Source organism: Tetrao urogallus (assembly GCF_951394365.1).
Source record: "Tetrao urogallus genome assembly, chromosome: 3".
NCBI classification, from domain to species: Eukaryota; Metazoa; Chordata; class Aves; order Galliformes; family Phasianidae; genus Tetrao; species Tetrao urogallus.
In genome coordinates this window covers 63,062,305-63,090,256 of record NC_136815.1, presented here as the reverse complement: position 1 = coordinate 63,090,256, position 27,952 = coordinate 63,062,305, and the positions used below count along the sequence as shown (strand labels likewise).

At 36.3% G+C, this 27,952-nt stretch overlaps 1 protein-coding gene across 3 annotated transcripts in view; it reads right to left on the bottom strand.

Moving 5' to 3' along the window:
• PTPN3 (protein tyrosine phosphatase non-receptor type 3) overlaps positions 1-27,952 on the bottom strand; it is a gene marked incomplete at both ends in the record, with an annotated part of 151,337 nt that overhangs the window by 68,897 nt on the left and 54,488 nt on the right. Inside the window, 6 exons of one of the 3 annotated variants that reach the window (XM_079533169.1) lie at positions 3,699-3,751; positions 4,530-4,574; positions 6,086-6,164; positions 7,190-7,247; positions 7,364-7,471; positions 15,933-16,087. In XM_079533169.1, coding sequence (XP_079389295.1) covers positions 3,699-3,751; positions 4,530-4,574; positions 6,086-6,164; positions 7,190-7,247; positions 7,364-7,471; positions 15,933-16,087 — 498 coding nt within the window. Of the gene's footprint in view, positions 1-3,698; positions 3,752-4,529; positions 4,575-6,085; positions 6,165-7,189; positions 7,248-7,363; positions 7,472-15,932; positions 16,088-27,952 lie in introns of those variants that run through there. The other 2 variants (XM_079533170.1, XM_079533171.1) reach the window with 2 other exon arrangements.

The following is a 27,952-nucleotide window of genomic DNA, read 5'->3' as shown; positions in this document are numbered from 1 at the left end:
TCTTTTTAGAGAGAGACTAAAATGACACTAAATTAAGCACCAAAATAAGTAAAATCAATGTAGATGTAGAGATTAAAATACAACTAGCTATCACATCAATAAAACCATTTACTTTGATGATGCACAAAAAAGTGAGAGATTACAGAACTGTACTTCATTGTTTTAAAGTATTATAGATTCAAACAAATATTTACAGAATGATGAAATGATAATGGACAAACAACAATTGGATTAATGATCTCCTATGTATTGCTTATCACAACCGAAAAATGAAATTAAGGGACAACAGCTCCAAACAGCTGCAGAACTGCTGTATACAAGTGTTCAGAATCATCTTAGCAGAGCAGTTCTATGAGCTGCCAGCAGGCTCAAGGTCAGTAAGGTAGACCACAGTGAACCGTGTGGAAGAAAACACAAATATGTTAATTCACCTATTTAAGCAGATTCTGGTATCTTCACCACCACCAATAACATACTGGTACTGTTAATTACAAGTGTTACAGACATGATCAAATGCATCTCTGATTAAACAGAATTACAACACACTTCAGGAGCACCACGTACACAATCCTTACACTACCTCACATACATGGAAAATAATTTCAAATACTGGAAATTCAGATCAAAGTTGTCTGTATTTATCAAATCTGACTGTGGTTCCAAAGGATAAGGGCTACCAGTACTCAGTAGAGTATTAGGATAATAGTCAGAACTTCAACCTTTGAGTAAATGTCAGCCTCCATGATGTCCTTCTGAACATTATTTCCCTTCAAAGAAGAATGGAAAAGCACCATGCCTCATGATACAAAAGGAAAAAAGAATCTCAAAACACTAGCTGCAAAGAGGCAAGTCTGCAAATTAGGAAACCTAAGGTTTTGGTGAATTTTCTATTTTCAAAAGATATTAATAAATTAAAAGCCTCATTATACACCTTGGTTAGAAGAATCAGGCAAAAAAGAAAAAAAAAGCAGATGGAGAAAAACTCCATAGTGCAATTCTAACTTTAGAGGTGCCATTAATTTCATGAGCGTGACGTTCCCCTAAATCTTCCAGTCTCTCTCCTGATACAGATGGGAATTCAGCCTTGTGCAACTTCTGCTGGAGCTCCCCAAACTGGAATAAACTCTTACCCCTAAATCCTGAAGAACTGGCATATTAAACTCACCTTTTCTAAAATCCTCACCTTCTTTTTCTTCAAAGAACCTTTAAATCACAAGCAAACCATCAACCCCTTCCTGAGTAAATTGCTAAAAATAAGACAGCAGTGTGCTAGAGACCTCCTATTTCTCAAAGTACAGCTAAGAAGGGATAAGAGAAATTGCATTTAGAGGAGGAAAAAAAATAGGCAGTCACAACTGAAACTCAAGAAAAATAAGGCTTACAAGTATTCATAGTATTTTGTGTTGACTTAGCTGCTGTGTCTCAGATTCAGGTCTCACATGGGAGCATATTCTCACTAAACCCATGGGACTTCTTACATACCTGTAGTTAGGCACATTTAAATGCTATTGAGGAAACGGGAACTTACTACAGGAAATGACAGGAAACAAGTGCTTGTAAATCAGCTACACATTTTAAATTAAAAAACTGACACAAACACATACTTCATTTAATTTTATAGACTGTACAACATTGTCATTTTATTCTGGTAGGAAACAAGGGGTACAACCCACTAATAAATTGTTATTCTAATAGAAAAGCATGCCTTTAGTCAAGCAGTTTTGAGATATGAGATGTACCTTGTTAAACTCTCCCTAAAAAGGATTTCAGAATTCAGTAATTGCTTCTGTCAAAAATGCATTTGCCAATATTGAAGTAACTTAGAATTTAATGTTTTCAGACAGCTGTGAGCTCTTCCTCTGCATAAACCGGAAGTTACAGAAAACCATCACAAAATGGCTCAGCTAGAACTGTTCCAAAGCAGCTTCAAACAATTGCTTTTTAACAAGGAGGTAGCCCACACCTATTAACTTAAACTCTCCTTAACAAGTACAGACAGATTAAAATATCAACAGAAAACTAAAACATTTTTACTTGACAAGAATCCCAGCAAACATGTTGAGATAAGGAAAAATAGATGTCCAGATCTCAGAAGGTCCTTTTTATTCGGTCATTGTGTGAATGGCAATAACCTGGTAGCAAAATAGACACTACTTTCTTTTAAGTGAACATGCCTTTATTGAATGCTTCATTATTTGCTGAAGCAAACAATAAAGGTAGGTATCATACAAACATACAACAAAAAAAAAGGGATTTTACTTTTTAACTGGTAATACACAAATAGGAGTATGAGGCAAGTAGCTGAATGGGAAATTCCAGAGTCCACCAGCAAAGAGAAAGATTAAAACACACCTTTCACAATCTTCACCGACCTTCATTCTGCATCAATAAAATTAACTGCACTAGAAAATATCCAAAGCACTGAAAGGGGAGCTCTTATGAAACTGAAGGGAAACTGGAATTACTTTGGCATTTTAGGTACACTACCCATAACATATTTTGAAGACCTTGGTAACCCTGAGCTTGTCATAAATATTTGCATTCTTCAACGCACCTTTTCATTTTCTTAAGCACAATTGTGTTGCTAATGCTTCACTAACCATCTTAACAGTTTTGAGAGTTATAGTGTTCCAGTGCCTACCACATCCCAGAGATGCAGAAGTGTGCATGCATTTTCTTTTGCAAGAAAACTGGAATGCTAGCCTTCTGTAGAAAACGTTCTGGTTTCAAACTCGCTCATTAAGTGGGAATGTGTTTAAAGGTTCATTTAATAAAAAGGTACTGAATACGATAAACATAACATTGAATTTTTTGCAACTACTTGGGATTTTCATAGATATCAAGAGTTCAACACTCTGTACTTTCTTTTCTGAAAACTGTATTCAAATTTTTTAGATTCATGACCTCTTATAATTTCTGGACATTGCTTATTTTAAAGTAATTGTACAACTATTCTACTATGTTTGCCCCATCCATCCTTTTCTTTTGTAATGCAAAATTCACTGATCCTTCAAACTCTATTTTGATATTTATTTATTTATTTTTGCTATACTAAGAAAGGTCTTTCTTCAGCTGTTTTTAAATTATCCATCTAGGATTCCTTTAAGGCACAGGATTCAGCTCCATTTTGTTTCTCTTACAGAAGATATTTTTCTGCTATCACCCTTAAAACATCTTTCCACCAGTAGCAGACAGATGAGAAGGATGGAAATAATTGTAAGAATCACTGCTGAGAGTTTTCCCATATCTAACAAATCAGTATTTCCTGAAAAAAAAAACATTATGTAAGAACATGCATTTCTTAATCATAATAGTTTATTTATTCCCCCCTTAACTGTTCTCTAGGTGATTTCTTATTTCCCTGGAAGGCAATCTTGCAGTTACTGTAACATGCACTAAGCTTTATGATTTTGAAGAAGAAAAATAAAAGACAACATTGGCAACAGTACATATTCTACAAACACACACAAATAAGAACACCATTAATTTTTTTTTTTTTTTTTTTTTGGACAGGCTCAAAAAGTAGGCTTTTTCTATGTAAAACATCTGGAGGCTGTAACTTCCCCTACCTTCCAAAGCATCACTTGTAGCGTTTTGAACATTTCACACAAAAAGAGGAAAGAAATCTTTCCTTATTTTTCATTGCAGAACAACCAAAAATATACTTACTAATCAAAGGAAAATTGATTATTACTTACATTGTACTGCGTATGATGCCAGTACAACAGCAGAATTAATAGGGCATGACAACCTGGAAAAGGAGAAATGATTTAGACAATATGAACACAAGTGTGAGCAGGTATTTTCAATTATTTCAGCAAGTAAAGACTTTTTATCTTCAAATTGTGTCTGATTTTTTCTTGTGAAGTTTAACCATCAAATCAAACAGACGGCAGAGGTTAGTTGTTTAACATTTTCTTACGCAAATAGATGTACCTCATCCTAAAAGGACATATTCTTGCTGGATGCTTATTCTGGAAACCAAAGAAGGGATTTTTATGCAACTCTGGACATCATTTTAATAGCTGCCATCCAATGTATTTAAAACTAAACGTAAACACTAAAATTAGCCAAATGCCAGTACAAAGACAGCTCTGATCTAATGTTCAGATGTAATTCCATAACCGACACCCACTAAGAGATCCTAGTGGCATGTTCTATTTGGCAGGAAATATCTGGACCAACTTTTTGTACAAATACAAAGGAATTGGGCAAAGGAACCACCGTGTAAATGTTCATTATAAAGAGAAGATATCCCAAGACTAAAGAGAAACAAAAGCATGAAATGCTATTTACGAAATTTATGTATGTGCAGAAACAACATCTCCCACAGCTTAATCACAACAGACTCATAAACTGCTCTTAGTCAGCTACACGAAAATTTGAAGTGTTTCAAAGCAACTCATGTTTTTTTTTTAAGCAGTATTTCATAAGGTACATCTTTATAGCAGCAATTGGTACTCTCCGAAAAAAAGGCTTATTTGTTCGCTTTTAAAGAGAATTATGGAGAAGTTGAAGATTCTTATTACCTTCCTTCTACAATGTCAGTCTTCAGTTGCAAGAAGAATAAGTGCCTAGAAAATATTTTTTTGAAAAATGAAAAAAAAAAACTACCAACACTTGTATTTAAAAGGCATTGTTTAAATTGGTAGAAGTATTGATTTCATTTTATTATGGAGGTAAGTTCCCTGGCAAACCATAAAACAGATGAATAAAGTTTAGTGGCATTTAGAAATATGTACTCACACACCCATTCTTTTTCACAACAGTTTTAAGGATCTTTGACCATCAATACTACAACCACAGGACCACAGTATTTATGCCATAACAAACACTGCAAAATACTGCTGTGCAAAAAACTGCTCTACAGAATCAGGCTTCTTTTCTTCTAGGATTACCTATTTGGGATATAATTTATTTTAAACATTCTTTGAGAGTCTATCTTGGGACTGTTTTTAATGACCAATGGAGGATGAGATGTTTGTCAAGCAGCATACAGACAAAAGCTCTTGAACAATCCCCCAACAGCTATTCAGCCTTGCTCACATTAGAATGTTTGACAGCGCTACTTGAGAACAGCAGTGGAGAGCTGGGAGTAAAGAATCACAGAGAACAAGTCTTGGAATCATTTCATAGATTCATAGAATGATTTGGTTTGGAAGGGACCTTTAAGATCATCTAATTCCAACCCCCTGCTATATGCAGGGACACCTCTCTCTAAACCAGGCTGCTCACAGCCTCATCCAGCCTGGCTTTCAACGCTTCCAGGGAAGGGGCATCCATAACTTCACTGGACAACTTGTTTCAGTGTCTCACCACCCACACAGTAAAGAATTCCTTCCTAACATCAAGTCTGAATCTACCCTCTTCCAGTTTAAAACCATTTCTTCTCATCCTGTGGGTAATGTAAGTTTAGAGCTGCAGAACAGTTTACAAACTGCATAAAGAGCAAATATCAAAATGGGTGACAACTTAATTTTCCTGTAAAAAAAAAAAAAATCACATATAATGTTTTACTATTTATATTCTCAAGGTACTAAAATTAACTAGTAGACAAACAAAGAAAGCATTTCAAAAATGCCAGATCTAGAAAACAAGTACTGTAATCTGCTCTTCCTGAAACAAAATAAACAATGCCCTGGAAACAAATCTACTACACACATTCAGAATTAACTCAGTACTCATACAAAGAAAAATCTGACATGCTCAGGGCACACAGACAGCATAATCACTGAACTTCCCATTTTTTAATCATTGCATCTGGTTAATTAAGGGATTATAAAAGAAGGAAAGCAAAACAGGCAGCCATGAAAGGTTCAGAAATAGAATCCAAGGTGCAAATAAAACAAAGATTTGTGTAACTAACTTACGCTCTACCAGTATTTTGGAACTGTGGGCTGCTTAAAGCAGAAACCATTTATTATGAGCATTACACAAAGCTGCTAATTCTAAACACATTTAATACAAACAATTATAAGGTTATGCTGTGTAATATTACGTAACATACTGCAGTTTGCCATGTTGTGGAGGTGGAAATAAGGGCTTTACACACACTTAGTTTAGGGAATTAAACATCAGACATTACCTGGTTTGTTCTTGCTGAAGTGTGTTTGGATCAGGTATGAAAAACCTTACACGAAAACGAAGGGTGCAGGGAAAACCTCCTAAAACATTTTAGAACACCAAATCAATTTTATTTTTAAAAAACATACACCCTAAGTTCTTATGTTTATGTTTACAGAAAAGTTACTCAAATAATCCCATTGTAATCCCATCTATTTTACTTGTGGTTTCTTATTATTTTGAGAAGTCTCTTCCAATATCCCTCACCAACCACAATTAGAAAATATCCTTACATATTCTGATGCTTTCATTTTAAGTACTTACATAAAAGTACTATTTAGTTATCTTTGCTGCTTTACTCGATTATTGAAAAAGGAAAAAGCAGCAGATGCATATGAAGCATTTCAATCAGGATAATTCTTAATTATAGAAAAACAAAGGAACACCAGAAGTTCACAGTCTCAACTTCTAACATATTTTTATTCAAATTCCTACACAACCTACAGCATACAGTAAAAATAAAAAGTTCTTAAAACTATAGCTCAAGTTTTCTAACAGAAATTGGGACTGTCACTCAAGTTCTATTACACTACATTCTCTAGGCTGCTGTACATGCTGTAGCATGCTGGCTGGCCTGTCCTCAAGCTCTCCTTTTTGGTAAACCTGTGCCACTCAAAACTGTTTATGAACAAAACAAGACTAGAACAACGCATGGACTTAGAAGTACTTTTTTTTTTTTTTTTTTTTTTTTGTTAAAAACAAGCATAAAATTAAGTTTCCTATGTTACTTGAGACAAAAATTGGCCAGAACCTGTGCATGAAACTGGCTTGGCTACCCTCAAATTCCCTCTTTCTTATCTTCCATGTAAGGATGAATTTACTGACACCATAAGCTGACTTCTGCTTTCACAGCCCTGATGCCCAATAATGCTGAGATGCCTGTTGCAGACACTGTTACAGCACAGTTAGCGACTCATCAGGTCGTAATAACACCCAAGGAGCAGGAAGATAATGCAAAAAGTTCTGCTTAAAAGACTGATAGAGCTAAGACTTGCTCTAAAAGAAAATCTAACACAGAAAACCTGAATTACACATTTACAATCAAGAAATAAAAACCAAGTCTTACCTTTTAACTGCTTCCTAATAGGTTTGTTTGGTTCAAGCCATCGCTGTGAAATGAAAAACTATTAGATGGATTAAACATATTTACAAAAAATGGCTGTTTATTTTTATATGCATGTGTATGTATATATACATATGTACATATACATACACACACATTTATTATTTATATACTTACAGGTGAATCTACTGAAGTTTCATTTTGCTGTAAACCGAAATATTCCTTTTCTGTCACACCCAACTGACTATAGGTCATATCCAGCAAAATCTGACCAGTGTCTTGTTTCTGAAAACAAGAAATATTTAGAAGTGAAACTGTGAAACACTTACATATTGTAAGACACAAATAATTAAATAAGTTTTATTTAAGAAAAAAATAAACCAATTGTGAATAAAAATAGCAGCTAATTCATTTGTCCAGTTTCTCAATAATGGAAGAGAGTTTTATTATGAAAAAAAGTATTTTTCTTTTTGTTTTTAAATAAAAGAGACTTTCCTCCCAAAACAAATTAGGTGTCCCAAATCTCACAATATGAATTGGTATGAACACAAGTTATTGAGGTCAGCCCAGCAATTGACTTTTATTCAAGTCATCCCTCCCTCAATCAGTCTTCAGGAGCAATACCCTTCTCTGGAGTAATAACCTGCAATCATGGCTTACAGCCACATGAGGCTGCTGCAGCTCTTGATGTCATCCCAAAAGCAGCTCTTTCCATCTCCACATAGTTTTCATAAGGGAAAGTTTGTATACACCAGAATGAAGAAAAAAAGGCAGGAGGAAGATGCAACTCTAGCTATTAGATCCTGGATTTCAGCCTGAATTCCCACTGACGCTACCACCACTACGCCGCAACACTTTCTGCTTAGACATCTGTCCAGTCAGGTATTCCCAGAAGAACCAGAGTAAACAGGGAATCCCAGGGGACATCAAGACATGTAAGCATGGTATTTTTTTCCCTGAAATTAAATTAGCTTATCATCACACCACTGCATTGTGGACTACTGACAACCAGCGTCCATCAAAGAAAACACTAATCAATGCTATTAAAGAAAAAAAAAGAAAAACAGAACCCCCTCAACAAGACTGCAATCTTAAATATGCTAATATTTAACATATATTGCAACAAGGTACAGAGCTTCAAATGTAGTCAAACCAAGCCAGTTTGCTTGGCATCTTGTCCATTAAAAAAAAATTATACGCATGTAAAATTTTTCATCTTGTGAGTTTTATTCTTAAAAGCAGAAATAAGTTGCATATGTGCACAAAAGTGACATAAGTGGAAAGTTTTTCATGCCACAACACAAGTACTTTGCTTAAAAAAATATCAAAGGACTTAACGCATATGCATTATAGTGATCACATCTCTGTGGATGGCCTTATTCAGTGTGTAAGAACACTCACTGAAGCACTCAACATAATATGGCATTCAACTCCCTTCGTCTAAAACTTATTATACAACAATCAAGTCCTGCTCAGAAGACGGATTTACCTGTTTCTGTTTTCTTGTTTTTGGTTTTTTTTTTTTTTTTTTTTTTTGCTTTGTTGTTTCTTGCTTTGACTTTTTTCCTCGAGCTTTTTATTTTTTTTTATTTTTTTATTTTTTTATTTTTTTTACAGTGCTGCACCAGCACTGTAACTGAGTGCTTCAAATATTAACATAGTCCATAGTCTCCTCTTACCTCATAAAAACTTTCTTATTTAGAAGATAAGGAAACCAAAGATTCAAGTGAAAGACACACACCTTATTTGGAAGTACTGAATATTACTCAGTACTTGCTACTGCTAGAGCAGAGCAGAGCTCCAGCAACTCCTCTGAGATGTGTTCGTTCACTATTTCTTCACCAGACTCCAGACAAAAGGTAAGGTAATAACAGCCAATAGCGATGAAAAGCTATGCTTAGTTCTCTAGAGCAAAGTTTCACAAGAAGAAAAATGTAGGCAATGCTTAACTCTTACATATGAGACTAGCCTTTCCCCTTTGACAGGCTCTCCTACTTTCCCCTTCCAAACTAAAGCACCTATCAATACCAATTTCTTTTTTCCCTTGAAACAGCAGACTTCAGTATAAAAAATGCAGCATCTCAGTGATAGGCAAAAAGCATGCAAATAAGCACTCCTCATCACACAGGGCCATGATGTGCACTTTGAAGGCAGTCCTGTCCAGCACTGACAATGAGGTGGGCTCTTATACAATGACTGAGTTTTATCAGAGAGTAGCAATACATGTACACAAGATCTCCCAATAGAAACAGCAAAAGCAACCAGGATTCTCTGAAATAACAGACATTTCCTGAGTTATGCTCCCCAGAATTCTATGTTATTGTTTTGGTTTTTTTTTTTTTTTTTTTTTTTTTTTTTTTTTTTTAATATAACATTGCTTGTTCTTTTTCTTGGAAGCAGAACATTAAAAACTGTCAAGAGGCATCACATGAAGCCTGCACAACTCCGAAGCATGGCTTCGCATCTCTGGAGCATACTTCTAACACTGAGCTAATTGAGAAATTAACAGTTATTTTGTAACCAAAAGAAGTAATTACTTAGAATGATGCATACACTTCAATCAAAAGAGTTTGGGAATTTGGGGCTTTGCTACCAACAGACGAAGAGAAGATTATGGTGAGCAGATTATACTGCTGACTTTCTCTAAGCTCAGACATTCCCAATACCCTTTCTTTTCAACAGCACTGCCTCCCAATTCCCGTATCATTTTTAACAGTTCTGGTCTTTCAATCCAATTCAGACATCTCCATCTTCTCTCTCTCTCTCCACCTTCCCTTAGTGGTGCATCTCTCTTTCTCTGCCATAAACAAAATTCTAAGCCTTTTTACTCCTTCCCTCTAAAGCCAAGCAAGCTCCCTGTTTCGATATTCTGAATCCCAGCCCTAGATGTTCAGCCACTGCTAGTTTCCTCTACTTGCTTAGCATTCCTTTTTCTTCCTCTTCTGCATTTCTTTTCACAAGCAGTTGAGATCACTTTCATGTACTCCAATCCTTGCTCTCTGGTATCAAAAGCACAGATTTTCTTCTCCACAGTGCGTAGATCAAGCACCCACTCCAGAAACCTATGCCACATTTAAGAAGTCATTTCCCACTGTTAAAATCTTTTTCAGTTGTTAAAACCCCTGCAATTTTGTTTTGCTTTTCCTTAGCAAAAGTGTACGTTAGCCTTTCTTTTTTAAGAAAGGGATGCATCATTTTTCAGTATACATATTATATTTTTCTCTAACCAGAAATTACTCACACAGCTCATGCTGCACAATCTTCAGTCTCTTTTGCACATAAACAAGCTTCAGATCCAGCTATAAAGTGAGGTAGGCTAAGAATGTCATCACATCTTTTGTTGAATTTTGACATCCATTCCACAAACAGCCCTAATACAAAGCACTCAAACACTATGAAGTATCAAATGCTTATAACAGAGTATTTTTACTTCCATCCTCCATAGAAAGAAGCAAAGCAACATGAACATCACTCAGCTAAACTGGACATTAGAACCAAGTTTTTAACCCTACACATTCTTACAGTGAGTAGTTAAAGCTCTTAATAATGCTCTTCTTTTTCTACGATGAGCTAAGAAATTAAGCACATTCCACACAAGTATTGTTAGTGAGTACCACCTTGTGACAGTTTCTTGTTTCTGCTCTGAAAGGAAGTCTCCATTTATTTCAATTTTCTGAGATCTATCAATCCTTATTCTGGTGCTAAGGGTTTTGTGTTCATAGAATTAATTTGCAATTGTAGAGGCGTTAATCACCTCACAGCCACACATCATTCAGATCCATTTAAGCCTGTCCTGAAATTGCTTACACCTTATGTTGGATACACCAAAATTAATATTTAAAGCTGTCACAGCTTATACTTAGTACTGTCTGCCTGTGCTACCACATGAGCTCCTTAATTACAGCAGGAAATTACTAGGCAAGCCCAAAATCTTCTTGATAGAAATTAAAGAGAAAGAACCCCTTCACTAGTTTTAATATCAAGTACTTCCCATCAGCTTGTATGATCAAAGGTCCTCAAAACTATAAACCGAATGCAAGTGAAGACTGATAGTTCTTCAGAGCAGAAGGGTAGACATGCAAGTAAACCTTTCAGTTTGTTAACTCTAAAAAGGGGCACAAAGCAGCACCTTAACCGGACAGTGCAACACATATCCTTGTCCTCCTTCACAAGAGCTGTTCCTTCCATGCCTGTCCACGCTGGAACTTGCCTCTTGTCTGCTTGTGATTGTGCACGTGACTTTCCACAGAGTCTGGCCCCAATGCCAAGACTAACACTGCTAATACTTCCTTGACAGTGGCTCAAAATTCCTGCCTGATGTACAGTAGCACTCACCTTATTCACAGCCACAATACTAGTAGATCAAGCCACCAGTGACTTCCTCCTCTATTCTTCACTACAGAAAACTAAGCTACAAAGGAAAAAAAAAAAAAAAAAAAAAAAAAAAAATCGAAACAAAACTACCAACCACCCACAGCAATACTATCTAAAGCTTTTAGTTCAAAGCATTGATTTTCCCATTTACGGCAATCCATCTGTGACATCATACCCCTGTATCTTTTTCCTTAATAATGATGCCTCAGACCTTACACTTTTTTATTTACTAAAAAAATTGAATATCGTGTTAATGAAATTTGCCACTCAGGAACTCTGCCAGTAATGTCCAGTTCTGTTACCTTTTTTCAGCAGGAACAACTGGCACCTTGAGTCAATTCCCTGCCCATCCTGCAAATCTGCTAGATTCTATATACTACAGCTCAGTATTATCCTATACAAAGTCACACAAAATAGTTATCTAAACCTAATGAACACTGACCCACTGCATTTCCTGTGTCTAAAAACAATATATGTCTAAATACATATATGAGGTTAGTCACTCCAGATCTAACTTTGGAAAATCCTCCTCTACACCAATTCTTTCCTCCAGTGTTTATTATGAAGTCAGGCCCCAGGAAGGGATCAGACTAATAAGCCTGCAGTAGGCCAGATCACTTTCTTGCTCTCTTCAAAGTCATCATCAGGTTTCATGCCCTTACTGCTTTCCAATCATAGAATACCCTGATCTGTCTCAACATACAACTAAATATTTGTTGCCAGTCTGAAATTTCATACAGCAGTTTTCAACAGAGAGATGCAGATTAGCACCAACCTCTCCTGTATTATCCAACATCATCCGGCAGGAACACTTTGCAATGAAGATGACACTTTATTATCCCATTTTGCTATGAGCAGTTTAAAGTCATAATGCATACCCACAATTAAAACAAACCTTTAAGAAAACCACGGCTCATTGTTTTACACATACCAATACTAATTGTTGGTGCTAACCATAACAAGCGTATTCCTTTTCAAACAATTGAAGGAGTTTGATTGAGATGGCATGGAAAAAATACACAAAAACATTCATATAACTCTTCATTATTACAGCCAAATCCTTTTATTTTTCAAAGGAAAGACTATTTATAGAAGGAAGCCAAGTAATTTAAAAGCAAAAAAAAAAAAAACAACCCCACCAAAACACAGGTACTAAAGACAAATGCTGACTGTGCTTCAGAAAGATAATGCAATATAGAAATTATCTGACATTAAGTTTTAGGTTTCCCAAAGTTCAGTTAGCTGGAAATTGAGATGTATACATCCCAAGTAGTCATTCTTGGTAAATGAGTCAAAGAAGATCAATAATGGAAAATTCTTATATGTTTATATCAAAAATTGCAAATAAATATGCATTACTGCTCAATATACACCTATTAAACATACCTAAACATGGTACATGGGCACATTCTGTATATACTAGACTGATATTATCTTCCCCATGTGGAAGGCAGAGTTTACTTCAGAGACAAATAAATTCACCTTACCACAGAATTCAGACACCTAACATATATTAGAAGGCTTCCAAAAAACTTGAATAAAATTAAATACAACATTCCATGCCAAGTACAGTCATGTCTTGGTCTTGAATGTTTTTTTGTTTGTTTGTTTGTTTTGTTTTTGTTGTTGTTGTTGTTTGTTTTTTTTTTAATGTTAAGACGTTTTGGCTACATACACATTCCATTCTTTGGATGGACATCGGACATTTTCCATCTAAACAGTGAAATACATGACATAGGAAAGACAAGACAGGCCACTTTGGGCTGGTAAGGTTAACATACATCTCTATTTGAACAGCAAACAAAGAAGCAGTGTGTCTCTTTGTACTCTAGTGCAAATTTTCTTGATAACAATGATCTAGAGAACAGCAGGTACCACAAGTGATACTAATTAACTCTTTGTGAGATCATCAATATAAATTTTGTATTCATCAAAGCTGTAAGTTATTTAATATGAAAACAGTGAACAATAGCAAAAAAGGCTACTTCCACTATCACGCTCAAGTTAAAATTCAGAAAAAAAAAGACACTGTTCCCTTGAAATTAAATCTCCCTTTTCACCTGCCAAACAGCACTTTTTAGTATACAAGCTTAACAAGAAGAAATTCACAGAAATAAATTTAACAGCAAAATTGGGATCTTTCAGAAGACAGGAAGTCCCTTGTGTTATTTCCACAAGTAAAAATCATCTTCCTACTTCCACTGCTCCATTTTAGGATGCTTAGTTTTCGTTCAGATTACTACAGATACAATCACTTGGAAAAAAAGTTCCACATAGGAGAATGAAAGAGATGACTACAGTTACCGTTTTAAAAGTCTTCAAAACCTATACAGTTTGCTAACAAAGTGAGGAAATTGAACAACAGTGACAGCAGAATGATCCAGCTGCTATGGAATAAAGAGAAAGTCCCATTTCTCTCTGTTCTCCAGAAGGTTCAACATTTGGTGATTTCTTGAGTATTGTACCATCATTTTAAAGACGTCAATATTAGTTCAAAATAGTCCCTCTCTTCAGCATGTCAATAGGTTGAGTTTATTTAGTCCATTATCTTTGTATTTAATTTAAACTCACTTCAAATTCATCGGTACTAAGCATCTGTGCAGTCACAATCACACATTAGAAAATACAATCTAGGAAAATACATTTGCCTAAACTCAAAGAAAATTTCTTTTGTGCCACTTCTACTCTTCATTTATTTATTTATTTATTCCCATTTTTCTCTATAACATTCCTACACCTGGTAAATAAATTTTCTTGCTGTAAGAATTCTGTGTTCAGATAACTGCTGCATGCCATTAGAATCACAGGAGCCTTTATTTCCACCTAGGCTATTGCATGAAAATCGTAAATCAGTCAAGTACCCTTAGCCCACAAACTAGCCCTGAAAAAATGCCAGTATTTGTTTTCCACTGATCAACTGAAGTTCTCTGTTCACAGACATAAAAACAAATGGTCTTGGCCATGCATGAAAACAGATGCATGCACACAAACTCTAGGAAGCTGAATTTTTCTGTTAATGTAAGCAGAAGTCAAATATGAATTTTCAGCAGCTTGCTTCTAATCCTTTTCAGAAGTAGACCCAATCAGAAAGTGGCAAAGTCTGCCCTGAGGCAGACCTCAAGTTTAAGGAATCCAGAAGCACAAGGGCTCCCCCAGTATCAATATGATAGCTCAGTGTTCCAAGGACATCAATCTTCCTGAAACTGGTCCTTGTATTAAGACAATTTACCTGGATAGCCAAGCCTCTCGCTTCTTTTAAACAAAGGGTCCTGTACTACTTCAGGGCAGTTCAGCATTATAGCTGCAGTGAAGGAGTCCCTTCTGATCCTTGGATCAAGGAGATAATCAGCAGAGACACCCTGAGGGTACCTTCAAGGCAGGGAGCTACATCAACTGAGCCCTGAGTTTCGTAAAGGTTTTGATGATTGTTAGAACTTGCTGCTCGAAGGATGAAATGAGAAGCACAAATTCAGGTGTGCAGTGTTAGATTTCAGACTAAATGCTAAGTCTAAAGCTGTGTAAACATTTGCTCACTGGGAAGAATATACTACTATGCAGGGATTTCAAGAAGTTTTAATTCCTCTTTTTTCAAAGGTCCTTGTGCATGAGGGGGCATTTAGGCTAGATCTATTCAAAACTGACATGCTGGAAATAATGAAAATTTGCTATTCACATACTGCCCTTTCTCTTATATGTTTGCCCCTTACTATCTTACTCCTGAGCGTTAGATACTTCACATTATATTTATATAACAATGTCTGTATTTGTGCCAGCGCCTACATATACATTATTTATATATGTATACACGCACATGTACACATGTGAAAATGTGTATATGAGTATCTATAGAGGACATAAATACATACAAGTATATAGTGGATAAAATGCATACTAAAATATTAGACTAATTCTGTGCATACTGAAATGAAAACATTAGAATAAGAATGAAAAAAAATCACCTGTTTGGCAAGAAAATTCATTTTCTTTGAATAAATACCCAACAGAAAAACTTCAGAAATAAAGTCACTCTGGTAAAAGAACGAAGAGTCTCCTTTAAATACGAATTACTTATTCACAGCTGATAGCAATCAGCATATCTGTTTCTTTGTTGTTACCATATCATGCAGAAGACCTTTCACCAGATACAAGAGTCACAAGGAGACTTTATGACACCTTAGTCTGTTGCTTTAGAGAAAATTAAAACATCACTTTATCAATCTATTTCATAACCAGTAAATCTGGAATTTGAAACGACAAAGCTACATCTTCAATATCTTGTGGAAATCTCATACCTTTGGGTCCCATATTTGATCTTCAGCTTGCAAATGAACACTAATTGATTTAAAACAATTACATAGTTTTCCAGACTTACATTGACTTTGAAGCTTTGTATTGAGCCATCCAAAAAGTGAACGTTACAGGTTATCTCTGATCGAGTTTTCTCTTTTGGTAGTTCTGATGCTCGTATGTTATTTATCCTCCCACCTAAGGCTCGTAAACGGGAGTTCATAACTATTGCTGAATAACCTGTAAAACAAAAAATACATTAAATATCAGTTCTTACAATTCACTTATGTTTCATCAACAGCCTTCAGAGAAACACAACAACATAAAGGCCTTATTACAATCCAACTACTTAAGAGTAACAAAAGCTTCTTATACAAGAAAATGAATTGTAAATAATAGCAGGGTCTAAACCAGAACATAAATAAGTACTGAGATTTCCATGCTCCAAATCTACTTATGATTTTGTTAAATATATTAATTACTGCAATGTATCCTTAAGTTAGACCTGGGCCATTGCCTTAGTCTGAAAACAAACAAAAAAAAACAAAAAAAGGAACTCAATATTTTAGAGCCTACCATACGTAAATTCATGAAGACAAAACTACATCCAAGAAAAACTCAAAAATATATTTTCAAATTTTTCTTGGAAAAATCTTCAGCAAGATTTGTACAATCTCTGAAAACAAGTGTTTCCAAAACAGCAAAATATATATTTATAATAATAATAATAATAATAATAAATAAACTATTCACCAAAAGAGCTAACATAAACACAGTCAAGCCTGTAAACATTTCAAGCCTCTCTCCACTAGATCAATTTACCAATTAACATCAGAACATATAAAGCCAGGTGGCAAGTGAAGCTGAGGATAGTTTTCCAGGTTAGTTACCACACCAATTACCGAATCATACCTCATTTATTAGAGGCTAGCTACAAAAAGACTTGCATAATGTGAGCGTTTCCTAGACAGCTGGCCAAGCCAGACAGGAGCAAGGTCAGGACTATTTTGAAATATACCCCTTCTTCTCTGCCTAACTTAAAAACATAGCAGGTTTATTTTTTTCATTTGTTTAAAAAGCTAAGGAAACTGAAGTTTTCAAAATAAAATTCTGAAACATCATTCCTACTCCCCTTATCCCTATATAAAAAAACAAACAAACAAAAAAAAAAACCATGAAATGCATGAAGAGCCATGAGAAACAAAATATTAGAGTACTGAAGACTATAAAAAGCAAAACAGTGAATGGTCAGTCAATTCATAGTTTGCTACTTTCTAAAACTGAAACCATATTTATATTGCTAAGACTGATTCAGCCAGCCAGCCCATTGCCTTTTTTCCCCCACTGGAACATCAACAGTATTTTTTTCTTACTCTTTTCTAAACACACATTCTTTTGTTGCTTTAAGGAAGGAAAAAAGAGGTGAATCCTAGATGAATTCTGAACATGATTTTCATATAAAGCACTACATACTCCTACTACTCTGAAATTCTTGTTCTTGATATACAATCTGCATTTACAAATAGCACATTAATATTTTATTTTTTTCTACCCAGGTCTTATTAAAGGAATAGTTGCTAAAGAAAACACACAGTTACCTAATTATCAAGGGCATCCAAAGAGATGAAAATGCTAAGAATGCATTGTTCCTAACAGTTGCATTTTCAACGACTTATTCACCACTGAGTTCATCCTTTACCAAAAAGCCAGGTGACTATATGAACTATACTGCAGTCTTTTCTCCCTTTTGCACTCCTAGAGGTCAAGAACATCTCACTGCAGAAAGTGACAGACCACTGTCACTACCTGCCAGGCCACTGATTGGTAAGAGAAGAAAATTATTTCCTGGGGCTAGCCACAAGATGAGGAAGCAGCTTTTTCTAGACTGGTGCAAACCTTGGTCAGCTGGCAGAGGGCAGCCTCATGCTGCCCTTGAGGGCTCAGCCTGCACTGTGAAGACCTGTGCTCAATCAAGCTTACACACTCACCCACTCTTGGGAAAATCCCATCTGACCCTCTCACTTCTCTGCATATTTATTTAACCTCCATACAAAATCCAGCCACTGCTCCCACTGCCTACAGCATACTTCCTAAATTCAATTCCAGGTTTCTGTTGAATACTAGCAAAAGATAACTGGAATTTCACATTAAAGCTGTTTGCAACAAGAACAAAGTTCCATTTGGAAGGTTTTCACAAATTTTTAATTTTTGATTAAATAGTATTTTTTTAATGCCACTACAGAGAACATGCAATATGCATCTGCAGAATTTCTATGGCTCTCCTCCAGCAAGTCAGAACTACTCTTTTCCATGCCACAAACCTGTTAATCTGTCTGCAAGAACCAGTGTAAGTTGGCGAAGTGCTAATAGTAACACTTCCTCAGTATACTGCTACTTGTCACAAAATCCGAGAGGTGCCTTACTGTAGGCTAAAGTTTGTTTTCTTACAATAGCTCTTCATAGTTGGGGCTGGATGCCCAACTTGGAAATTTATCACAAGAAAAGTAAACCTTCTAGAGAGACTGATTTGCAAGGAGCATGCAAAAGAAAATTTAGAATTCCTTTTTTCCTTTTTGTTCCCCCCCCCCCCCCCCCCTCCCCCCCAGTTTGATGTAAAGTGAGGTCACTAACACAGTTGGAGCTCTCAGACTGTGCCTACAACATGCACAGATCATCACAGGGCATCAGCCCTGTGCACAACAGGGAGTTCAAACTATATGGTCTTCAGAGAACCTTTCAACCCAAGCCATTCTGCAATTCTATGAACAATGCAGCTGCTTTGGGACAGAGAAAGGGTCCCTGTGCTGATAGACAAGTGCAGCCCTACTCTGAACACCTGCAGGCAGCACCCAGCCCCAAGCTGCCAAGGGCAGCCATTACATGCAAATCCTAGCTTCCCTTTTGTAGCTTCTGTGGGATGTTAATTCCCAAAAAATGAGAACAAAACAAGATACATTTGAACATTATCAATAAAACTATAGTCTATTGACAACTCTTATTATCAATAAGAGAATAGTTTAACATGTATATACCTCTTACTAAAATGAGCATGTCAAATTCAGGAAGTTGAGTAATAATTAAAAAAAAAAAAAACAAAACAAAAAAACAGAAACCAAAACAAAATAAACAACCCCAAAACAAAGTTGTTTTCATACTGAAGTATAAAACCAAACACATAGAACTCCATCCCATAATCAAATTTTGCAATAAGCTCACAGGAACAAAAAACTTAACCACAGAAAGAGGTTAATGTTTTCCAAGTACATTAAATGCATTTCTGAACAAGTTTGGTTATGCGTGGCTTCCCCAAGAATTAAGCTGCAGCCAAGCAGAATGAAAATAATGTGTTTTCTTTCACTTTTGTATTGAAGACTGACTTTTTAAAGAGGCCTTTTACATTCCGGCTTTTCATGTCTTTGCAACTCACTTAGGAACTATTGGTAAAGAAACTTATGAGCCAATTCTCAGCATAACTATCGTTAGCATGTTTGCTACCAACAAATTAAATCAAGAACAGCTTTTCTGCTTAAATTCTTTTCGACCTTCTACGTAGAATCACATGACACAACTACAAACTCCTGAAAAATACAATAATCATCATTCATTCAACGGAACCATTATGTAAATTGAGAGAATTTCTACTCCTGCAATGTATGCACATATGTTTTTTTCCTCCTCTGAAAGAGACTGCTGTCCTCTAAGCATTCTTATATTTCCTTTAGAATCACAACTGAAAACTCATGGTTCTGTGTTGGTCTACTGAAAATTCCAATACTACAGAGCATGGGAATGTCATTTATGAAAAGTTAGCACTACTCATTCTGGAGGACTGAATTTGGGGAATGGGAAGGGCAGAAACGCAAACGTGGGTGGAAAACGGCAAAAAATGGGCAATTTGGGGCTCAAAAAGGCCAAAATGGGCAATTTGGGGGTTAGGAGGACCAAAAATGGGCAATTTGGGGTTCAGAAGGGCCAAAAATGAGCATTTCGGGGTTCAGAAGGGCCAAAATGGGCATTACTTGCATTATCTGAGTAACCTCAACTAAAAATGAGTATTTTAATTACAAAGTCCTGTACAACATTTCAGTAAGGGTTACATTTTATGGCTACCTGTTGCTTTATTCAAAACATATGAAATAAAATCATAGAACGTGTTGAGCTGGAAGAGACCTAAAACGATTGTGGAGTTCAACTCCTGGCTCCACACAGGGTTACTCAAAACTGAAACCTTATATCTGAGAGTGTGGTCAAGATGCTCCTTCAGCTCCAGTAATTTGGTGCCACAACCACTGCCCTGTGGAGCCTGTTTCATGCTCACCACCTCTAGTGAAGAGCCTTTTCCAAACACCCAACCTCCACACCCCTCCAATGAACAATGAATACCCCCACTCCATGTTGTACACCCTGAATTTTGGAGGAAAAAAAAAAAGCATGACTGGGAATACAAAGACAGGTAACACATTTAAGATGTCTTTGTATCAATTTATAGCCCTACAAAAACAACATAAATGGGCTTTATCATGCAAAAGCTTTCCCTGTTTACTGACTGAAATGATCTCCCAAATAATCATCACAAAAAACAACCCTAAAAATCCAATTTATAAACCACACTCTGACTCTTCCTCCCATACACTGAAGTATTATTTACACATTTTGAAGCCACATCTATTACCAATGCTTTTTAATGAGGGTTAGATTATTATGCCAGCTTTCCTGAACAGAAGCCTGAAATTTAACTAAACATCCATGAAAACAAGTTTCTGTTTTCACCTTCTACAGAGACAACTCTCCTTTTCCACATTACCAATATGAAAGTACGTCTCACCATTAACTTAAAATGCAGCTCTAATGCCTCGTGAGAAAATCCCACTAAATATTTAACCACAATATAATATTTGCAAGTTTTCGCTTAAATTAAAAGGGCATTTCTAAAGCCACAAGCAAAGTAAAAAGATAAGCTCATTTTGAGCAATGCACACAGGTTATCACTAACTCCTTAACTATGGTTATTTCCCACAGATTTTGCTTGACAAACTTTGCTTAGAAGTCACACAGAAAGGCATCTGGGAAGCCATTAGTATCAGGTGGTAAAACTTGCATCACTAGAGAGAAAAATCAACTAAACCATAAATACAGAACATCTATGAAATATAAAAGCACAAAAGCTTCAGATGAAGAAACATTGAAGCTTATGGTATAAAAATACCTCCAGATTAAGATATAAAGCATTAGAGGATCCAGTGCTGTAGAATCTTCTTACTTAGAGCAGAAATTAAAGTTAATACCCACATCTCCAAAGCAGTAGCTGCAAGTTCTCCAATCATCATTCCTAAGACGCACAGCAATTTTAAAAATTCTCACATCACTGCAAGTGCCGAACTAATACATAAGACTTACAAAGTGTTTTGCAAGTCTTCCCCAGACTTCATTTAATCCTTCAGCTATAACATATTTCAGGTAAACTTGTATTGCCAAAATATTTGATAGAAATCCAGCTGTTCTGAACTCCAGAATTAGTAAGACTGCACACAAATGTCAAAGGTGGAGTGGAGGAGAGGAGTGGGAAATAAGACATTCCTCAGCATTAATCCTGGCATTGCACTAGTGCAGACAGACCACACAGCTAGTGTGGAAGCTAGTGCAGATAGACCACACAGCACACCAAACCACCAAATCTAAACTCAGCTCTGCTGCCTGGTACTTACACATCTGGATAGGAGCTAAACAGACATAACTCCAAAAAAACAAGCTTCAACATTTGCTACAACATAGGGTCTGGAAACAGTAAGTAAGGATGGACCAAGTGCCTAAAGAGAGAATAAATATTTATAGCTAGCAATGGATGATTTCTATTGATATGAAGCTTTTTGAAGAGCTCAATGCATTCACTCAGTCAAAGAGGAGAATACAAGGTAGTAGAAGATCCTGTTAGAAGTTCTTTACATGAGGGGAAGATGGTGGATATAGAATTACTACAGCCTCTCCGCAGCATGTCCAGCAGCAAGACTGCTTATCTGAAAACTTATCTTGAAATCAGATAGCCTGGAGGCAACTAAATTCTAGAAGACCTTACTGGTGGAAAGACAATACTGACCATCAATGTCAGTACTCTGGTTCTTAAGCATCATTTAACTCAACTTCTGCGCAAAACACATCGGTCACATTCACAAAGGATCAAACCAACTTGTACCAATGACTCTTCAAACTTCAGGCCCACACAACCAACCTCACCAGTTCTGCTTTATAAACATAGAACTGAACTGCGCCGTTAAGGCAATGCATGATCCAACACATCACTTGACACAATGTGAAGCATCACAGTCAGACCTTAGATACCAGATCAGCAGTAGTACAGTGATACTATCTGTTAGAATGAGTCAGAGGGGGGAAAAAAAAAAAAAATGAACAGAAGGAAAAAAGCAATTGAAGTAATAGCAGAGCTCTTCTCCCTATTCTATTCAAGTATTGTAAAATACACATGAGGATAAACACAATGCTTTCAAATTTTCTGTAGTTTTTACTGCTCAGAAGAGATGCCTTGTTTATTTTGAAACACATTTATAAAATAACACCTGAAAACATTGTGCTCACTTCAATAATGGCTCATTGCTCCATTTCCTGCTCCACAGGAACTGGAGAATTCAGGAACTCGATGGCTTCCTCTATGGTCTGCTTCTACTTGAAACACTATAGCAGCTTAAAAGATAACTGGCTCACAGAATAAAGCAAGACCTATCATTATTTTTTTTCCTAAATAATGCCTTTTGGGGCTATAAACGATACTTATGATGTCAAATAGACACTGCAGTGTGAAAATAGAAGTTTGCCTTCCTTAGCTCAGTTTTATTTTACGCTAAGAACTCTGAAAATTTGAAGAATGAAAAAGCTCAGTTTGATCAGAAGTTGAGCTCTGCAGTGCCCAACAATAACATTTCTCATAAATAGTTCAGGATACACTGAAATATACAAAGAGAAATCTTTTTTACTTTCACGCTGTAAAATATGAAGCTGCACAGACAGCCACACTATGCAGGTAACTAACAGGTAACAGGTAAATAAATAATTTATGCCCTAAAATCTTCAAAAACAAGAGTAAGCAATCACCACTGAACTTTACAGTGAAAAACTACTGAAATATTCTGAAAATTAAGGTGTCAAATTGATCAAAACATTTAAGTTGAAATACAAAAAGCCCTTATATTCTGTTAGTGGGCAATAAGCTACACTTCACAAAAGTACTGCATGACATGCGAGAGCCACCATGACAAGTTTAGTACCAACTACAGTTGTGATAATTAGCAAAATTTTGATCATTTGCATTATAGGTTGAGGAAAGAATGCATACACACAAATATCTGAAATCTCTCTTATAGGTATAAGAGATATATCCAATAATACTTTCGAATGGCAAATACTACACTTTCATATATCCATATTGTGACACTAGTCAAGAAAGCTCAGATCTGTTCTACTCGTTTAAAAAACAAAGGGAAAACACTCAACATAAAACAGGGATTATTCACATAAATGCTGCACTATCCACTAAGCTTGCTGGTGTCAATCTCTCTTATAGTACACAAAAAGATATTATTTTTTCCTCCACTTTGAGAAGTCACCATGACAAAAAACTTTGCTGAAAATGTCAGAAAAAAAAAAATCAACTCCACATAATATGTTCCCTTATGTAAGACATGATGCTTTGCAACAGACAAGTTAAAGTTACTGTCCATTACAAAACTGCTGATCTACATTCAAGCATGGTATGTAATTTGGTAATAGTTCTGCAGCATGGTAGTCAAAAACTTAAAAATGCATACATATGGTTTGCAGATAATCTCATACTATGTTGACTATTACAGATACGTTAAATAACAAAAATGAATAAAAATTTTCCTCATATCTCTACTGCATACTTAGATTTCCTATATACTGACCAGCTTAGCAAAGGACCTCTTTCTACAATTGTTCCTTCCGATGAATACATTTTCCTGACAAAGCTTCAAATGACACACAATGAAGTCACCAAATATCTAATTCTTTTCAGTAGGAATGATGTTCTTGTTCGCTACATTTCAGCACCTTTGCTTACAGAAAAAAAGTTGGTCTTCAAAAAAAAAAAAAAAAAGGCAGGGAAACAAGGCTGTAGAGAGAAAAACAGAACAGCAGATTCAATACCTAAATGTCTGGTTTTATTTCTAAGGTCACCAAAGGCATCTTGTGAACAAGCTTATTTTCTCCAAATTGAACATGAATCACAACTGCACTACAATTGCCCAAGCATACATCTGTAATACAAATTTAAGAGCAAGCAGCACACTGCAGGTAACTGGCTGGTGAATAAACTTAAAAGCTTGCTGCTACCTACAGTGCTGTTAAATGCCACAGCTTAAATGAAAGAACTGAACACAGCTGAAATCTGCTAATAAATTCTGACGGCAGCAGTGACTGTCAACCACCAGAAAGCCCAAGGGAAGAGGAGGAGGAGGAGGACAAAAGCATTAATCGCAATAAAAATAGTACAAATGCCACATAAAGCTAACTCTACTTTTAAAGAGAACATTAAATGGGTCGTGAAGTTCCCCAATGTATTGCTACAGCACCAGGAAAACTGCCTGAATTGACTGAGATTGCTCTTGAATGGGCACAGTTCAAGATCAAACACGGCTTCATAATCCTGTATGAAATCTACCTGCCACTTGACAACAGTGGGATGCAAAGTAAACAGCAAATAAGGAGCAGGAGGAGCAGTCTCAGAACATCAACACACTGCAGTATGCAAAGCCTGGTGGAGTTCCTGCGTTAGGATTTTCATAAGACCAACCAATATGAAAAACAAAACTGCACAGATGCCCTTCAGAACTGTTCAATATTTATAACACTGCCCAGCTGTTAGCTAAAACAGTTTCTGTTGTTTTCACAAAACCTCAGACCCAGGCAAGCAGCAGCCAAGTCTGATGACTGAATTTTTCTGCTGAAAATGGTACTAAGCAGAGAAACTCAAACAGGTTGAGTCATTTTTAATTACGTGCTAGATTTTGAGCAGTACTCTTGACCCCTAGACAAACCCAAATTAAAGCTCTGCACCCCTCTCCAGGATTTTCTGTTAATGATCATTACACATTTTCTTTCTTAACACAATATAGGACAGTATACCATCCAAACTTGCAGGTTTCTGCTTTGTTGGTTTTGGTTTTTTGGTTTTTTTGGGAAGAAAGCATTCCTACTGGAGAATGTCTGGACAAAACAAACAAACAAACAAAAAAAACCCTGTGTTAGCAAGCACAAGACACCCCTCAGAATCACTGAATTATTCTTCTGCAACCAGACTTTGCCTCCAGACTTCATGGAACTGTTTCCTATATATTCATGCTTTACACGTCACAGTCCATGTTCTGCCACAAGCTTTTAAAACACATTCTCTCAAGCATGACAAAAGACTTCCTATGCTATAAAGCTTACAGCCACAAAAGGTCCCCAAACGGATCTAGTGCAAAGCACTGGAAATTGTGCAGCTAACCACAGAATACTATTGAAAAAGATGGGAGAATAACCTAACCACAGCAATTCTTTTAAAAGAAGGAAGGACACAACTACAGACATGAAATTCAAAGGTTATCTTTCGGAGGGATCTTAAAACTGAGAACTTAACTTAGAACTTTGGGTACAGGAAAAAAAAAATAATCTTTAGAATAGAGTCGCACTCAAATTTATCTTCCAGGACTGCTCAAAATGACAGAAGTTCTAAAGATTTCGAAGCCTCATAAGACTATTTTATTTGAAAGAATTGTGCAAAGTTTTACTTCTGATACTACAGGAAAAAGCTTGAAAATGTGTCACAGAAGCCTCAGAACTCAAAGCCAGAAGCTAAACACTGTGAGGAAATTAACGTAACTCCTAATACTTTGATCATAACTTCCAGTTTTGGTAATCTGAATGTATAGAAGGGACTACAGAAGAACAACGTCTCCAGAAAGTTTACAACCATGACATTTTGTAAATCTTCAGGAAGAAAAAACAAACCAAGGCAAAAAGGCAGCCTAAGAACATCTGCAACTTCGTAAACAGTTGCCATGGAAGTACAGTTTTCTGCTACTCCTTCTGCATGCATCTTCTTCTGATCTCTCTCTCTGTTTACAATCAGCTGAAAAATTTATACTTTAAGCTGACCAAAAAACATTTCCTTCTTTGTTGCTGTTGCAAAGACTTCAAAGCTCCCAGAATCACATCAATATGTTATCATTCACCTAATAAGATCACTGTTTTGGTGGAACTGGCTGCATCTTATTGTTGCATATCTTACTGCATGGAATGACAGGCCCAAAAAAAAACAACACCACTACCAAAAAATGGCTAGCGATTTGTCCTACCTCTGCACATATTAGGCTGTCCACATTTTAAAAAGAGCAATTCCTACACATAGCAAAGAAAAAGTTAGTGTAAACACATGACTGTTCACATTGTAGCTTGCAAATTATTTGTGCTTTCTGTTTTCCCATCAGCATTTAAACAGTGTATGCTTTAGACCCAAGATATCTAAACATTTATGTCTTTATATCCCTGCTAAGTAATTTTTTCATCACACTACAAGATTAACATGCACCTAGTGACCATAGCATAGCACACCACAGGGAAACCATTCTGAAAAACACTACCCCAGAATAGATAATACCGCATCTTCCCTCTACCGCAGATGAACCAGAAGTTATCTTTTAGTCAGGTTGTTCCTTTGTACAAATTAACCCCACACCCAGAGAGTCAAACAGCACCTCACGGTCAGCACACACACTGAGCCCCAGAGGGTTGGCTGGGCCAGAAAGCACAAAAATGGGCCTGCAGCTCATGGCTGGAGCTGCAGTAGAGCACGAGTTGCTGCAGGGCACCATTTTGGAATGGTGACTTGGCAAAGGTCTTCTTGCTCTCCAGAAGAGCACTCTTGTTTTGGGTTTGTTTGTATTTGACTATTGTAGTGACATATAGTGCATTCACATAAAATTCAAGTCCACTGAGGGATATCTTGATCATTTTTAAACGCATCTCCCCAACTAATGATCTTCCTGTTGCTATCTCAAGTAACATAAGCTTCTTGAACCTTGTCTTCATGAGCTTGTTAAAGCTCCCATACACAGCAAGGCTCATCTCATTTGCAGGATTAAACCACCTCCTTATTTTAGAATGAATCCATGCTATCCTCTACATAGGAACTGTTGCTATTTTTCAGAGCTACAAACTACCTTCCAACTTCAAGTTCCAAATCAGTAAATTTGTGAGATGATGCCAAGAATTTTTAAAAGCACACACAAAAACTGCATTTTGCCAAGTATATCTTACATTTCCCAACCCTTCCTATTTCAGCGTTTTTTATTTCTAGCTGGCAGGTAGAATATTTATCTCCTTCCCTCAAAGCAACCTTAGCATGGTGTGGCAACTGATTACAGAGGAATGCAGACAATGGGCCAACTTTGCTGCTGTATGCTAAAACAGAAGCAAAACGGGAGAGCTTGCTTAGACAGTGCTGAGATCCAATTTCTCTCTGGCAGTTGCCCCACCGTTAGGTACCTCTGCATAGCTGTGATAATGAGTAATGCCTCCCAACAGGCAAATTCCTCAGAACACAGTATGGAAGGGCTGGAAGAGACAAAGAGGGAGTTCACTGCAGCTCTTATCAGGTTAGAGCTATAGTCACAGCCCAGTTGCACCGAGAAATAGGACAGAAGTTCAGAATCACTATTGCTCTGTCATTAGTTTGTCTTTCACAACACCGCAATCCATCATAAGTATATTTTAAAATGAAGGTATGTAAAAAAATTACTTTGGAACACAGTATTGTGTTGCCAAATCTAGTCAAGCAACCAAAAACAACTGCTATATCAGATCAATGACAAGACAGCCCATTTCTCTGAAAAGAACTGCTTGTCATAAGAGTTTTAAAGGAGAAATGAATTTGAAATAAATTCTCCAAATGATTTTATCAGGCTTATTTTATGTCAGTAACTGAATTAAGTAGCAACTTCATTTTAAAAGCTATTACCTAACTTTATATAGATTTGTAATATTTCAGCTTATGTTAAGGTCAGTAACAATGACCCTTATCCCAGGCTGCTTACC